We start from the raw sequence: 15,643 nt of genomic DNA, 5'->3' as shown, positions 1-15,643 counted from the left end.
GTCGGGTAACGAGTCAAATCAATGGGCAGCAACGAGATCAGCTTTGATTGGTTATCCAAGCAGCCTGTCAACCGTATGACACGACTAGGAATGATTTAAGTTCTTTTTTTTTCTCGTTTGTTATTTCCATATCTTGTATCTGCTGGAAATCCCTGGATAGCGATTGATTTAAGCGCTCTTTGTGCCAATCTTAAGGAGCTCGACCTCGCTGTCAACAGTTAGTTTATTCCTTTATAGTTGGGTAGCATGGAGTGAGAAAGGAAAATGAAAGGTGAACTACTCACAAGACAAGCTGAGAGTTGGCAGGGATCAGGCCGGGGAAGCCACTAAAATGATTTGGTATTAGCACAAATCTCACAGAGAGGCCAAAGATGCAAGTTGGAGTTGCGAGGCATTTGAAGTATCGGATAGGCCACAGATTATTGATCAGAATTGGCCTTGGTTGGTACGTACCGGTCGCCATAGCCGAAGTCACTGTCGAGAGCCGAATATTAGCAGTGTGTTCAGTAGATCAGCGCAAAAGCGCAAAGGAAAGTTCAAAACGGCAACTCACGGGCTGATGGTCAGGATGGCCTTCTCGCCGAGGGACATCTGGGGGACACCCTCGTCCCAGCCTATTTATCACGTTAGCGAGCTGAAAGAAGCTATTTGTCTCACAGAAGACTCAGTCCGGATATATGGAGACGCACCGCGGATAAGACGACCGACCCCGATGGGGGTGGCAAGGGGACCACGGCCGGGCTTGTGGGAGCTGTCAAATCTATTCAAGGACATATTAGCACACGTCAGTTACCTCGAGGTGGCGTGGTGATTTGGCTTACACGTTGCCCATGAAGTGGTTGTCAGCCTTATCGGCGTCGTACAAGCAGCCGGTGTAGTGAATGGCAACGTGCTCGCCCTTCTTAGGGTAGTCAACACCGTTGCCCTCGACCAGAGTCTTCTTTTCAACGCCCATTGTGAAAGTAATAAAGAGATGTGTCTAGGATGAATATGTGAGATGTGAAGAGAAAGAAGGAAAAAGGAAGACGGGGGAAGCTCGGGAGGGGCAGATTATCCACTTTTTTTCCTTGGGCGGGACACGACGTAATGAATCTCAAGTGTCTCGCAATGAGATTGCTGTATTTTGGTTACTTTATTGGCTATCGTTCTTATTATAGCCTGTGTACCATCCACTCAACTATTTCTGGTGAGTTACAGGAGTAGAATATTCCGAGAAATCCTTTGAAGCTGGGATGTGTTCGTAATAGGGTTGTTTAACCCGCTTAGGAACAGTTGAAAACAGCCGGAGATACCTGAAAATAGCATGAAAGTAACACCGGGGCATAGTCTACGATATACAAGGATATGATCTGCGCAAGACGGGGAAACTCGTGGGTTTCGTGAATGCCACATGGGTGAAATGGTTGGAATCTCTTACAATGCGATGATGTACAATACGATCAGACCAATCAGCCCTTTCCCTCGGACTACCCATATACAGAGAAAGGAATCATCCTATTTGCTCTCCCTATACCCCGCGGAGGGGTAATGGCGGGGGAAGCATCCCCGCGATCGTAACCCCGGAACTGTTCTCTGACATTGACCTATGTTGTAGATATGATAGTAGAGGTCTCAGAGAATACTGTACAAGGCAAAATCTCATGAATATACATATAGATCGTAGAATCATGACCAAAATGCCATCTTCCTCACGTCCTCTACTGAAATCTCCACAATCTGTGTCTTGGGGAACCGAGCATCGGGCACAGGAGATGACACCGAAGCTTCCAATTGTAGATAATGCAGCATTGAGATACCAGCGAGATCCAAAAAATCAAGCATTGGGCGGAAGTTCAAAGCAACCTGGTCGACGCCGTGGCTGTCATCAGACAAACAGAAGCGACCCTTACGCGCCACGAATTCCTACGATTATCAAATTAGTCGAAAGATATATAACAGGAGACTGCGTACTTACCTTGCAAATCTCCGCTTTGGGATACGGTTCAGTCATTCCCTTGCGCAACGCAGCCGAATTGAGCTCCAGCATACCGCCGTATGAAGCAATGAAGTCCAAGTTCCGTAAAATCTTACTCCAGACACCAGGCCAGGTAGTAAAGCTGCGTTCCATGTCATCGCTCTTCAGACGAATCAAATCAAAATGCCCCACAACGAGTGGTTTGAGCTGCTTCAACATATCCAGCTGTGCATCGAAGTAGTCCTCGAATAGTCGCTCATCTGTTCCACCGGCTGTCTCTCGAGCCCGCTCGTACATAGGTCGGTCATAGTCAATTGGTACCGTGTGCATGTGGTGAACCGAGCCAACGAAGAATTCGAAGGGGAACCGTGAAAGTGAGCGTTCGATCAAATCTTTAGAGGCGGGTCGGATCCAGTCAATCTCGAAGCCGATGATGATCTTGATCTGGGAGGCGTATTTCTCGCGGAGAAACACTGCTTCCTTCCAATAAGCGGCTTCATTTGCTGCATGGCTTTCTTCTGTATCGCCAGATTCAAACTGGATGATTGGTTAATTCGGGATTCTGTGGTGGATGTGTTCCTTACGCACTTCCTCGGGATAGAAATCTTCTTTATGGCGGGGCATATGTTCGGTCAGACAGAAGACTTGCATCTTCTTGCTGATAGCAGTTCGAATCACATCTTCTAATGAGTTTTGGGCATGGCCAGGGCAGAATTGGCCCGAATGGCTATGATGCGAGAATGGCATGTTTCGTGGGAATGTCACTGCAGCTCGTGGTTAGCACAATATCCAAAGTGAAGGACGGGCGGTTAGAGGGGCAGGAATAGGCTTGGCCGTTTTGAACAGTAAATGCAGATTTCATACTCACCTTTGGTTTTTAGGATGTTCTACTGAAGAATATGGATGGAACACGCTACGTGGGGGAGACATCTGGAGTTGATAGACGATAAGGATTTTTGTGCCGTTTTATAGCGCAGCGTGACAAGTAGCACCTCTATAAATGGCTGCATATATCCATGGATACAATGATCAATGTTTCAATACACGATTTTTTATTGGTCCTTAGATCTGTATTTGCACTGGTATTTATTTCTTTAATATACCCAATGAAGGTGTTGCTTCCAGCCAAGTCCACCGTCTACCCAGGTATCGCTTGACCACAAGCGGTGAAATACATTCATATCGGACACCAGAGGTGAGGTTCCAGAGTGAAGCGCACTGGGATTCGAGTTTCGGATGTACCTCGACCGGTACGACCCAATTGCAAGCATTGAGCCAATTTGACCGGATGGCAAACCACATCAAACCCTTAACTCTCTCCAAAACCACTCTATCTAGAAGAGAACGAGTACCCCAATAGCACCTTAGTACCCTAGTAGTTGCACACTGGGACAATCACAACATGCGCACCAGGCAATTGACTGCTTGTCCAATGCCGAGCGAGCCGCAGCCTTAAGAGACTGAATGAACCAGCCACAACAGTTGTAATGAGAGTTAACCAATGAAGTGGAGTCCAATAAACCCACCAATTCATCCAGCAGCCAAAACAGTAGCGACAACATACTCCCCATCATGCGAGATCGATAACTTCGCGACCCTCCCGTCACCCGCATCCCCATCTAGCCCATTCCCAAGATAAACAATCTCAGGCCTCCGACTCACACCCTTCCCAAACCTCCCCCCATCCTCCTGAACCCGGACCATGACATCCTTCCAGCCAATCGAAGCTGCACCAGACGGTGCCGCTTTCCGCGCCGCTTCCTTCGCCGCGAAGCGTCCCGCCAGCCAGCGTGTTATGTCTGCCGGCACGGGTGGAGGCTGCTGGTGGTATGCGGCGCATGCTTTAAGGATTTCGTTGAAGCGGCAGTGGTAGTCGTGTTGTTCTTGATCGCAGAGGATACGGCGCGTGAATCGTGGGAGGTAATTAGGTCGGGCGAGGAGACGGGCTATGCGTGGGATGTGGACGATGTCTGTACCGATGTTGAGGGGAAATGGGAAAGGGAGGGGTTTCATTTTGGGTTCTCAGGTTATTGGTAGGGGTGTTTCGGGAGTTGTAGTGAGGGTCAAGTGGTTAGGTTGGGGGGAGGTGGTTCGAGACCTCGGGATATCCGAAGAGCTTTTTGAAGTTGATTTGGGCAGCACTCGAACTGCTTAACTCATTAGAAGATCATTCCAAGGTTGATCGTGTGTGGATGTCGCGTGTTACCATTGTTTCAGAGTATGCTTGTTCTATGCTGGTTACAATCTATCTAGGTAGTTACATCTCCTCGTTTTGCTTTACGGTCCCTCGTCGCTAATGCGCTCCTACTGGCCGGACAAGCAAGCTGATCGGAGCTGTATATAGACATACTCATGCCAGGATAAAAGTCCACAGATGGCTCTTGTCAGGCACCGACTCCGAACAACCCGGTGCGATTTTGCGTTCGAAGCAATCGTACCATCCTTTCTTCTGCCGCGATTGATCTTGCTCAATAGGAGGGAAAAGAACAGACCCAAAGAACAAGTGTCAAGAGGATAATTTTCTATGCAGCGTACAAGCCTCCTATGTACAGACCAATCAACCTCATCCGCCGACATCCCAAAGTCGGTCCGTGTAGCTTCTCGAAAAAGAACCGTGGTCACAAAAAAACACTGCAGAAGGGTCGATACACGTCGTTGCGCGCTAGAAGTGACAGGAGAGCCGAGGCAGTTTGTTTGAATTCGGAATCCTAGCTGCTCATGTTCGACTGCTCCATCAATATAAACCGTATCGAGGGGTGGTTTAGTGGCCAGCGGCAGGCTTCTTCTCGCCGCCATCAACCTCCTTCATGAAGTTCCTGTGAGATACTAAGTCAGCGAGACGCTCGGGGCTGATATCGAGATCCGATTCATGGTCGGCGGTTCTCGGTTTTCCGTGACATACTGGACGAAGTTCTCCTCATCCTTGGAGGAGGCGTTGATGGGAGGACCCTGAGCGGTCTTGGGCTTCTCACCACCGGACATGGCGAGCCAGGAGCCGGCGAACATGCTGCCGAGGGTGGCCATGGCGAGCTAATGAGGGGGTAAAGGGAGCATGGTCAGCTTTCATGTTTCACAAGTACCCGAACGAAGCGCGAGGAGAAAGGGATAGCGAGCGCGCAGCGGCCTTTTCGGGGTAGTGTAAACTTACAACGTGGGAGCCGACCTTCTTGCCGGCGATCTGGTAGTAGACAACCATTTTGTAGGGTTGGAATTGAGGTACAGCGGGAGGTTCAATTGGCAGCGATGTGGACGGAATCCTCAGGCTTGGACCAAACGACGAGGTCGGCACGGAATACCGCCTTTCCTGATTTGGTTAGGCAAATCACATGACTTCTGAAATGTGGATGATTAGGTAAGGACACTCGGGGCACCCGGCTACATCCGATATCATGTGATCTCCCCGGGACGAAACGTCACGGGGGGCACCGGCATATGAAGATCAATCACAACACGAGAAGACGAAAAAGTTTGGAAACCGAGGGGGGCCAGACTCAAGCAAGCTAAAGCTCCGGTTGAAAGCGTCGACAATGAGCAATAAATGTTGAGTTCGGCCTCGAAGCATCATCCCGTATATTATTTCTACTATGGTCCTTTTCGCTTCCGTTGCTGTAACCATTTCTCAAGACTGAAATTTCCTTCCCGTAGTTCTTCGGATTCCCCATTCCATACAAAAACCTTACCCCTAACACGCTCTTCTTCGCCACCGTTTTCGCTAGGGAACTTGATCATACAGGCCTTAATGCGATACTTACTAGTCTCATACGCACTTAACCGATCGAGTTGCTCCTGTGACTGAACCTCGTATGCTAGGCCCTCAACTGGGTGAAGAGGTGGTCCAACGAGTAAGGCAGGATATGGCCCCCAAAGCTTGATATGGTATCCTACCACCTTGGCTGGTCGCATAACAGGGGGTTCTGGAAGTCGTAGAATCGATGCAAGTGTTGGTGGGTCCATTAGGGTTCCATAGAAGAAACAGTATTGTTTTTGAAATGGCTCAGGTGTATAAGAGTCCGAGAGGTCGACTGGACACTGGCTTGAGGTATGGCCCTCCGAAGCATCATCTTGCTCGGCAAAAAATTGCATAAATTTGCGGTGCATAAGCGACGGCCGGTTCGTGGTCATGACGGCGGTGAGCAAGCTTTATTGTAAGTCAGTTAAATGCATGATTCGGAGCTGATTTGCAGCCTTACCTTGTATCAAATGCGTAAAGGTAGGTGTATGAATCAAAGTCTGTTCCACGTGTGTAGATGAAGTTAACTACCTAGGTATGATGACGGTGTTCCCATCGAAGTACAGTCCACGGGTGAACTCCGCATTAAGATTAGTCTTCGGCACGACCCATTTTGGGTCGTAGGTCTCGATGGCTCGGGTGCTGTGTTTTTTACTATGGTAGTACCATAATAAATAGCACTAGTAGTATTAAAAATTGGAAGCCAAGACAGACAAATCCTAATTCGGATTAACCCCTGTAGTTGCAGGGAAACCGCTGTAACAGTAGGGAGTAGGGTCTTCCTACTAACGGTACCTCGGAGGGAACTATCCCACAGCTAACTACGGAGTAATAATGCTGCATATCCCGGCTATGGCTGTGTCTTCGGCTATGGTGCGCGGCTAATATGAGAGACGTAAAATAAGAGTTGAACTCCTTTCCTCCCTTGCATAGCTTTCCTCATTCTTCTCTTTTACCTTTTTCATATTATATACCCCTTTCGAGTTGATTCCCCTGTATTTGGCAGGCAAATAAGCGTTGCTTTGTTCGAAACGACTACATAACTTATCACTGACCATACCATACCCCATTTACAATGGTCTGGGGCGGTCGTCAGCAGGATGAACCCCAGTCTCCCCCACAGGAGTTGTTGGATAAGCCTGTAGTTCGAGAGAAGCTCCCCGCAAAATTGCAACAGTTGGTTGATCGCGATGACGAGTTCTACGATGACCTCTATTCCCAATAGTACGTGAAATTCTAATTCGTCTATATTATTATTATTTCTTATCCCAAGCAAATTGATGTTGCTGTCGCGTGCTCTGAAAGATGGAGGGAAGAGAGAGAGAGCCTGAAAAAGAAGGCCGTCGAACGGTACTTCCCGACTTGGGTCGATGACATACTACCCCGCAAGCTTGAGCAAATCATCGCAACGCCAAAAGCAAGCATAGACGAAAAAGAAACTAACGATGGGCACCTCGATTGACGGCAGCTCGGTGAACTCCACAGACACAGGGTTCCGCTATGCCGCGTACGCCAACCGCATCCGCACAATCCTCCTGTCCGCCCATCGCTATGTCGCCTACACTTCAGACATCGGCGAGTCCTTCCGCCCGATTGCACACCCATGGCTCGTGCGCTCTGCCTACACTATCTCCTGGACATACCTGCTAGGCGATGTTGGCCACGAAGGTTACAAGGCCTATCTCCGGAACTGGAAGGCACTGGCTCCCACGGGCGAGGCATACAAGGATGCTAGCCAGCCTTCGCAGGACCAGATTATCAAGGGCATGGCGACGGGCAACATGACGATTGGTAAATCGGCTGTGTCCAAGGATGAGCTTCCGAACTGGACGACTCCGGAGATCCCGCTTGCAGAGGATTACCGCATGGTCATGGCCAAGCGCGCGGTATTCCAGAGTATCGCGAGTATGGGATTGCCCGCATTCACAATCCACAGTGTAGTCCGCTACTCTGGGCAGATGGTGAAGGGGGTCAAGGTTGCCTTCATTCGGACCTGGACGCCGATCGGGGTATGTACCGTTTCCCTTCCGGTCGAAAACGCAAGTTGGTGAATATTATGCTAACGACGGTTTACTGTAGCTTGGTCTCGCTGTTGTCCCCTTCCTTCCCTATATCTTCGATCACCCGGTCGACGAGGCTGTTGAATGGGCTTTCCGAACCGGTCTTCGTGCTTACGGCGGCGAAGCAGCCGTCCGCCCACTGCCAGGCAAGAGGCTTCCTCCTCGGGAAGAAGAGGAAGTCCGTGCTGCGGCGGCAGCAAATCTCTCCTGGGACGAGTACAAGGCTGAGCGAGAACGAGCGCGTGAGCTCCGTCGTCAGTCAAGTGAGAAGGCCGGTAGTGGTGGAATCGCAACACTGGCAGGCTGGTTTGGAAAGTCTGAATCGGAGTCGGATAAGAAAAAGAAGGAATGAGGTAAATACACCAGCTTCTATTCATTGTTTTGACTGAAGTGCTTCCTTTCCGCTGCTTCTGTCTCTTGCGTACGGGCGCATCTCCCCTACCACTTGTTGTACACATCATTCCCTACTCTGGTCTCCTATTTCTACTGATATCCACTGGGTTTGCTTATGCACTTATACCCAACCCTTTTGAACAGATATACACTATTATTGTTCCTCCTTTTTTATGTTATATTGCCATGCTGCTCATCTACCTTGAAGTGAGCCTTTCCAATTTTTATTGTCATAAATGTGGTTAGTGGAGGTTGTCTTGATGATATATTCCATCTACGGCTCAAAGAGGTCAAGACCATATCCGGTGACTCTCACAAAGAGCTGACGTCTTCGTAGACTTCACCTATCGAACCATATATAACAGCCAAAAATAATAGGCCCAAGCACCAGCTCAGCAACAGAGAGAAATTAGGGACTAAATCTTGAACTACACTCAATAGCCTGCCCATTCCCATCATCTGCTTCGGGGACCCATGGTTCCAAATGAAGGAACGTTGCCCGGGTAGACCCACCTTACTAGTTTCTTTCTGATCTTAATTTTACATCACTTATTATTGTCCTGGACTTTGTATTCTTCTTTTCAGTAGCATACACTATTAGCACAAGCAGAAGAAACGGAATATCCAAACGGTCATGCGTCATTTGGCACATCGAAGCCCTCCACCCGAACCGACTTGGTCTGATACTGCACAATCAAGCGAGCCAGCTTCAAGCGATCATCTCTACCAAGCTTCCGAACACTCTGACAGAGGTTCCTCACAATTAACCCATCGTAATCATGCTGGAATTCCACCTCTGCCTCCCATTCATATGTTGGGCTTCGCTCCCTGAAGTAATACGGCCGGCCATGCCTCATAACGACCTCGTATGATTTGCGAAATTCTTGAGATCTTCCGGTCTTAATCTCCCCATTTGACAGTACCACCACACTTGCATGCCATGGCATGTCACCAAACAGTTCACCCTGCCGCAGCAGGGGAATCGATATCTTGTTTCGCCCTAAAGAAGGGTGTATAGAGAGACGGATGTATTTTCCGAGTGTAGCGTTAATTACGGCTTCATACGCCTGATGAAATAGTGAGCCAGGGAGTCAGATTTTTAAAACAACCAAATCAGCAACTATATATGACATTGAAACTTACAATGAGCCGGTTGATCATAGTCTTCGCCATCTTCGACACCTCAGCCGCATAGAGCGCCGGGTCGGCCGCGACAAGAGGATCAAATCCTTTGGCCCATCTTAGATCCTCTGAGATGCGACCGAAATAGCTCTCGTATGTTGTCTTGGTATCTGGATTTGTCTCCAATTCATGGTCAATGTCAAATCTCGGATCGAAGTATGTGGGTGACATCAGTTTCTCCCTGCAGGTGGGAACCAGACGCAAGTAATCTGCCTTCGACATTTTCTCGCCATCACCTAAACCCAGTAAATTCATCAGCCGGATAAACTGGATGGGAGAAAAACGCTTCTCTTGGGCGATTCTGCGCAGCTCAATGCCATAGTCGTAATATTCGTCGTCGGGAACGCCGACCAAGTCTACACCGTCAGTCTGTCTTCCCATTCTTGATAATTGTATCACCGCTCGGTTGATATAAGAAATAACATACCATTATATACTGACCCATCACAAATGAGGATAAGTCGCGCGCCATAAGGGTAGACTTTCGAGATATCCTCGCAGAGGTGATTCAACTTCGCCAGGCCGATTTCTTCTCCTAGATCAGCTCCATCTCCTAGCACTTTGTTCTGGTTCGGGCTCTTCCATGGAAACGCAGGTAAGACCATGGTGATTGGCTGGTTTGCGGTGATATTGATCTTCAGCTTCTCAGGCACGGATTCGAAGACCCTTCCGACGTCTTTCTGATGGCCATCTTTGCTCGAGTGCAAGCAAAACCGCTTTAGCACCTCGACAACTTTCTGGGAAACTTCATCTGGGGCATATTCAAATTTCATTGTTAATAGAATGCAGAGGAACTCGTGGATGTGTGCAGCAAAATGAGACCGTGGATGATCAGATGTTATTATTATCCCTCCGTGTCAAGATCAACATCCGATTGCAGTGACATGTACGGATAGTTTACGGTATTTTATTAAGTTACCTGCACAACATATAGGTATTGTTACCTGCATCAGTACCTGTAATAGGTAAGAAACTCGAGCATATCTGTAAGATTTCTGCAGGGAGCGGGTACATTAACTCCACAATGTACGTAGCCACATTTTAGATCTCAGCTCTCATATACTGCCCGCCTCCCACTTTATTACCCGAATCCTGGGAGAGATTTCTTTTTTGATCTTTTGGGCCGAAACAATATGGGACAGCCAAATATGTCACAGAGCAATGCGGCCGGGGCATGCTTGACTACCACCGGTGTGTCTTACACAACGTCAGCCGCTGCCCATACTACTCCTACCGAAGAATCCCCGCTATTTATTCGCCCAGATCCCGGTCAACAAGACGAAGATCGCAAGGCCGAGAATAATGAAATTCCTGACGGAGGTCTCTTAGCCTGGACTCAAGTGCTGACTGGACACCTGGTCGTGTTCAATGTCTGGGGCTATATTACGTCGTAAGGGAGCCAGCCCTGTCACATCCAAGGTCAATATCAACTGTTGACTCAATATAGATACGGCTTTTTTCAGGAATACTACGTCAGAACACTCGATGTCAGCCCAGCGAATGCGTCTTGGATCGGAGCGGTGCAGATGTTCCTCGTCCATTTCCTGGCCACTTTCTCGGGGCGAGCGATGGATGCGGGTTACCTGAGACAATGTATCACCGTTGGGTGTTTCTTTCAAGTCTCTGGGGCATTGGCAACCTCATTTGGCACGAAGTTATGGCATTTTTGGCTAGCGCAAGGCATCGTCAGTGGAATTGGCCACGGGCTCGTCTTTAGCCCCATGATCTCGCTGTATGCGACATACTTCAACTCCAAGCGAGTGATGGCTGTCTCGCTGGCTTCTTGCGGGGCAGCGACTGGAGGAATGATCTTCCCAGTGGTCGCGTATCAATGTTTCAACAACATTGGCTTCGGGTGGACTGTCCGGATCATGGCGGCCATTATGCTGTTCAACAGCGTTATAATTGTCAAGTTTACCAGATCTCGGATTATACCTCGGAGCCCTCCTCCCTGGGTTGATTTCAGTGCATTCCGTGAACGCCCTTACCTCCTTTTTTCGATCGGCTCATTCCTGATCTTCGAGGGTATCTACTTTGCATACATCTATGTAAGTTTTGTTTGGTTTCGCATTGGTTGATGGCATAACAACTAACGGCATCTACAGCTTCGACAATATGCTCAGGTCCATACGAATTTCACTGCATCGGATTCGCTTCTCCTTTTGATCCTGATGAATGGGGTTGGTGTTCCGTCTCGCATTGCATCTGCATTTGTTGCAGACCGGTGGCTGGGTGCGGTAAGGACTTGCATTGCAGTCTCCATCCCTTGCGGAATCGCCATTCTAGGGTGGATTGGTGTACACACGCACGTTGGCATGTTCATTTGGGCCACGGTCTACGGGTTACTGGTAAATTGTGCACAGAGTCAATTGCCCGCTGCCAATGCGTACTTTGGATCCAAAGACCCGGAAAAGTCCGGCACACGTGTTGGGATGATCACCACGATCAATAGCATTCCACTACTGACTGGACCGTACATAGCAGGACAGCTGATCGCGTTACGGGGAGGTGATTACCTGTACGCGCAATTGTTCGGGGGTATTTGCATTTTGACTGGAGCGTTGTTTGTAGTCGGGTCTCACATTTCGGAGGCTTGAAAAAAAAATACAGTACATGCATGCTTATTTTTGAATAGAGCGTTATGCAGTGTATCTACTTGTCCCACCTCGATGGTGACGAGTATCAAGCACCCGTGTTAGGTATTACCTTTAAGCCACATAACATAGTTTACTTGTTTAGCGTGTTACGCTATCTTTGCCATCCTCATCCTCACAACGTGAATATGAATTTGAATACATCTCTCCTTGGCTAATTACATCAATTGACCTTGGAATACTGTGAATCAACCAAAATTGTGTGACCCGCTTTGTTTCAGCATGGCTTCCCTGCTACCACGTTTTCCCCAACTTTTCTCTTCACGAGCCTTCTCCACCAACGGAGTATTACACAAAATGGGCCTCCGACCTCTCCATTACCACCTTCCCTTGTTTCCAGGATTCCAGCTGCTAGACGTGGCCGCCCCACTGGACATTCTCAACATTCGCACGCAGTACCCTGACACATCAGCCATCACCCTGACTGTATCCGCCGCAACTCCCGACCCAGTCTCAGTGAAACCAATCCCTCCCCCGAAGGCAAATTGGCGATTTGATCTGCCCGCTTCAAACATCAATACAGCTTGCAACCAGCAAATGCTTCCACAATGTACATTCGTTGACGTGGTCTCTGCCCTGAAAGCGGGGAAAGTTGCTGAAGATGGTAGTGGTGAATTCAAACCGATCGATGTATTGATAATCCCGGGGGGCCCGGGGACACGACTGAACCGTATTTACGACACTAATACTCCATCCAATGAAGTTAAAGTCCCCAACACGCAAGAGGTTCAGGACTTTCTGACTGCTGTTGCGCCCTTTGTTCGCCACAGCATCATTACTGTTTGTACTGGCAGCCATGTCCTCTCGCAGACTGGTCTTCTAGATGGACGCCAGGTGACAACAAATTCTGCCCGCTACGATGATGTCGCTAAACAAACTGGCGACGTGAAATGGCAGCGCAACAGACGGTGGCTACGTGATAGTGTTCCCAAGGATGCGATGTCTGACGGCCTGTCGTTGCTACCTGGGGTTGAGATATGGTCATCTGCTGGGATAACTGCAGGGATTGATGTGATGCTGGAGTTTATTTCGGAGTATTATGGTGGTATCGAAGTCGGAATAGAAACTGCGAAGCGCATGGAGTATCGCTGGGAGCGAGAGAAGGAGGCTTCGTACTTCTTGTGAGTTGGTTGCCTAAAAGAGGTCATCAAAAGTTACGGATGAGCTCAATTCGCTTGATCAAGGCTCCAAACATTATACACGATGCACATGACGGTGGTTCTGGGGATGGAATACTCCCCGGTCTTGGCATGACTAGAGTCAAGCTGTGACGCTAGAGCAATTTTAGACATGCATGTCATCCCTAACAGCTGCAGTGCGGCGTACCACTGGTACACGTTATATCGTGTACAGAGAGCAGCGGGCACTTGACCGTCCACTCTAGTCTTAAGCTCCCATCTGGATGTCGTGGATCTTGATGACCTCGCATGGTGTATCAACTTTTAGCCAGTCAAAACAATGAAATGTCACATTGACATGTTACATTTCTTCCCGGAATATTTTGCCACGGACATTAATTGGTTCCCCTTTCCCCACGATCCCGACCTCTCATGTAAGATAGTCCGAATCCTAGCCTAATCAAGAAGCGGTTTCCGTCAGACCATGCATGAACAGTCAGTACAGTCAGTTCAACAGCTATAGAATTCTTAGGTTGATAGAGCATTTTCGATTGGCCAAACAGTAACCATTTACCTGGGACACGGTGTGTCCACACATAGTACCCCATATTGTTTTTCTCCGGGCCTCTTCGATCAAATTCCTAATCCGGGCATATGAAAACACAGTCATACTCCAAGTCATGCACTAGCTTCAGCACACATGTAGTCGGACGGTAAACAATACAATTTCGTCTTTTTTTGCGCAATAACATAGTTCCACTCCAGATTCCACCGACGGGTTATCAGAAGTACAAAAAGGACGGCGAAGAAGGTTAGGGGAAGGACAGGGAAGTTTGGCGGCGAATATACACGAACATAAGAAACGAGAGCAGGGTGGCGATAGAAAGCCACCAGATTCCAACAAACACACGAGGGTACCACCCCTATAAGTCACGAGTACATTCGAATACCAGATCTACCCCTTCCCAATCCCTAGCTACAACCACGACCTCCCTGCTCCCATCTATCATGAGCTATATCAAAATGCTGGCTACGACGGTAGTCGAAGTCTCCGCCCACACAATCCCCTTGGACTGTATCACCCCCATCCCGAAAACACGAGTCTCCTTCCACCCAAAACCACACGCAGTCTCCCCAAAACCTGAAATCACCTACACCCACCCCGAAACATCGGCAATATGTCCCACATCAACCCGCCTAAAGGCAGAAGAAATAATGAACATCGTGGAGCGCTACGGCTCTCACGAGCGCACAACCACAGCTGGTGAATGGCTGGGCCGGTCATCGTTCACACCGCGCGTGCAAATCCATATCGCAGCCAGCAGGGCGATTCCTATGGTTCTGCCGGCTTTTCCAATGAAGAGTAATAACCGCATGGATAAGGTGCTAGGTGCGCTTCCAGATTTGGGGGATGAGCTGGGGTTGGCGCGGTTGGTGAATCTTTGTCGGGATATTAAGGCTGTCTACCCGCCTGGTGCGGTTGTGGTTATTGTTACGGATGGGATTTGTTACAATGGTGAGATTGGACTCTCCTATTAAATTTGAACGTTAGATACATGATAGGACGCTAATTTGATTCCGAGATTCTAGATCTTACGGGGATTTCTGATGAGGAGGTCTGGGAGTATGGGAATCGACTGCGGAAAATCGCTGTTGAGAAGGGATATGCTTGTATTCAGTTCCATCGTATTATGAATATGCTTGGTCTTTATACTGCTGCCCAGATTTCCAAATCCGATTATGTGAAGCTCTGTGGTCTATCGAGGGCTGAACTTCATCGACGATGTGGACGGCCGGAGTTCGATGTCGATAAGTTTTTGAAAAGTGACGAGGATTATCTGAGGACATATAATGGTAAGTGTATTGTTTTCATGTATAATTAATGCCCCTGGCTGATTTACCGCAGGATACGACAAGTTCATGAAAGTCGATCTAAAATTCAGCCCTGTGACCAAAGATTGCGCTGGCCCCAAGCAATATAAGAAGAAGATCAAAAGTATTGCAAAGGAAATGATTGTCCGCGGAGTGGTCAGTTATTTAGAGCGCCATGTAAAGTGACAATATGGCTAATCTTATAGGTTACAGGAGTACGCGGAGCTCGTACGCCAAATTTATCCGGACTCACTGCGTCTCTCTATCCATCCCTCATCGGGACAGACAAAGCTGTCCTTTCCCCTTATCCCACAGAAGAACTCATTTTCCATGAGCCCTTGGCACTGCAGTGTTGCAGTAACAACCGCAGGGGAATTCATAACAGCTCACCAATCCGCACATCGGCAGAAGTTTGACCTCATCAAGAGGGATGGCCAACCATATTTCTTCCGTGAGAGCTCGCCGCTCTTCAATTGGGACGCCAGTGTTGATTTTGAGCATCATTATGGGCAAAATTTGGTTGTTAGGGCACGGAAACAGATAAATCAAGAACTATCTGACTCGGATTTGGACAAATTGGCACATTTGGCAATCCAACAGAAGAGTGTGTCCTTTGTCTATGTATAGTTTCGATACTCTGAATGAAACGGTATGTTGGTTATTATATTACGGCCTGGTGG

General features: G+C 48.5%; 10 protein-coding genes across 10 annotated transcripts; 4 read left to right on the top strand and 6 right to left on the bottom strand.

Annotated features, from left to right (window-relative positions):
* Positions 1-168: 168 nt before the first annotated feature.
* Positions 169-955, bottom strand: N7525_003554 (FKBP-type peptidyl-prolyl cis-trans isomerase; the record flags this gene model as incomplete). Its single annotated transcript, XM_002558999.1, has 6 exons — positions 169-208; positions 285-326; positions 454-474; positions 554-614; positions 690-760; positions 822-955. 6 exons carry the CDS (start codon positions 953-955, stop codon positions 169-171), a joined length of 369 nt encoding a protein of 122 aa, XP_002559045.1.
* Positions 956-1,665: 710 nt separating this feature from the next.
* Positions 1,666-2,701, bottom strand: N7525_003553 (histidinol-phosphatase; the record flags this gene model as incomplete). The annotated part of the gene is made up of 3 exons (XM_002559000.1): positions 1,666-1,902; positions 1,955-2,491; positions 2,543-2,701. The coding sequence occupies 3 exons, from the start codon at positions 2,699-2,701 to the stop codon at positions 1,666-1,668; spliced, it is 933 nt and encodes a 310-aa protein (XP_002559046.1).
* A 783-nt stretch (positions 2,702-3,484) lies between these two features.
* N7525_003552 (holo-ACP synthase) lies at positions 3,485-3,967 on the bottom strand (the record flags this gene model as incomplete). Its single annotated transcript, XM_002559001.1, has 1 exon — positions 3,485-3,967. One exon carries the CDS (start codon positions 3,965-3,967, stop codon positions 3,485-3,487), a length of 483 nt encoding a protein of 160 aa, XP_002559047.1.
* A 748-nt stretch (positions 3,968-4,715) lies between these two features.
* Positions 4,716-5,150, bottom strand: N7525_003551 (ATP19 family protein; the record flags this gene model as incomplete). Its single annotated transcript, XM_002559002.1, has 3 exons — positions 4,716-4,770; positions 4,857-4,984; positions 5,103-5,150. The coding sequence occupies 3 exons, from the start codon at positions 5,148-5,150 to the stop codon at positions 4,716-4,718; spliced, it is 231 nt and encodes a 76-aa protein (XP_002559048.1).
* Positions 5,151-5,536: 386 nt separating this feature from the next.
* Positions 5,537-6,076, bottom strand: N7525_003550 (gamma-glutamylcyclotransferase family protein; the record flags this gene model as incomplete). Its single annotated transcript, XM_061212742.1, has 1 exon — positions 5,537-6,076. The coding sequence occupies one exon, from the start codon at positions 6,074-6,076 to the stop codon at positions 5,537-5,539; it is 540 nt and encodes a 179-aa protein (XP_061069763.1).
* Positions 6,077-6,759: 683 nt separating this feature from the next.
* Positions 6,760-8,096, top strand: N7525_003549 (uncharacterized protein; the record flags this gene model as incomplete). The annotated part of the gene is made up of 3 exons (XM_002559004.2): positions 6,760-6,908; positions 7,153-7,693; positions 7,764-8,096. 3 exons carry the CDS (start codon positions 6,760-6,762, stop codon positions 8,094-8,096), a joined length of 1,023 nt encoding a protein of 340 aa, XP_002559050.2.
* Positions 8,097-8,769: 673 nt separating this feature from the next.
* N7525_003548 (isocyanide synthase family protein) lies at positions 8,770-10,092 on the bottom strand (the record flags this gene model as incomplete). Its single annotated transcript, XM_002559005.1, has 3 exons — positions 8,770-9,204; positions 9,281-9,675; positions 9,747-10,092. 3 exons carry the CDS (start codon positions 10,090-10,092, stop codon positions 8,770-8,772), a joined length of 1,176 nt encoding a protein of 391 aa, XP_002559051.1.
* A 375-nt stretch (positions 10,093-10,467) lies between these two features.
* Positions 10,468-11,916, top strand: N7525_003547 (uncharacterized protein; the record flags this gene model as incomplete). The annotated part of the gene is made up of 3 exons (XM_002559006.2): positions 10,468-10,709; positions 10,767-11,367; positions 11,425-11,916. 3 exons carry the CDS (start codon positions 10,468-10,470, stop codon positions 11,914-11,916), a joined length of 1,335 nt encoding a protein of 444 aa, XP_002559052.2.
* Positions 11,917-12,270: 354 nt separating this feature from the next.
* On the top strand, positions 12,271-13,098 carry N7525_003546 (uncharacterized protein; the record flags this gene model as incomplete). The annotated part of the gene is made up of 1 exon (XM_002559007.1): positions 12,271-13,098. One exon carries the CDS (start codon positions 12,271-12,273, stop codon positions 13,096-13,098), a length of 828 nt encoding a protein of 275 aa, XP_002559053.1.
* A 1,016-nt stretch (positions 13,099-14,114) lies between these two features.
* Positions 14,115-15,590, top strand: N7525_003545 (isocyanide synthase family protein; the record flags this gene model as incomplete). The annotated part of the gene is made up of 4 exons (XM_002559008.1): positions 14,115-14,607; positions 14,682-14,945; positions 14,998-15,119; positions 15,177-15,590. 4 exons carry the CDS (start codon positions 14,115-14,117, stop codon positions 15,588-15,590), a joined length of 1,293 nt encoding a protein of 430 aa, XP_002559054.1.
* Between the last annotated feature and the right edge of the window lie 53 nt (positions 15,591-15,643).

Source organism: Penicillium rubens (genome assembly GCF_028828025.1).
Source record: "Penicillium rubens strain IBT 27055 chromosome Unknown utg000002l_segment0_segment0, whole genome shotgun sequence".
Classification (NCBI taxonomy): domain Eukaryota; kingdom Fungi; phylum Ascomycota; class Eurotiomycetes; order Eurotiales; family Aspergillaceae; genus Penicillium; species Penicillium rubens.
This window is presented reverse-complemented; position numbering and strand designations above follow the sequence as displayed.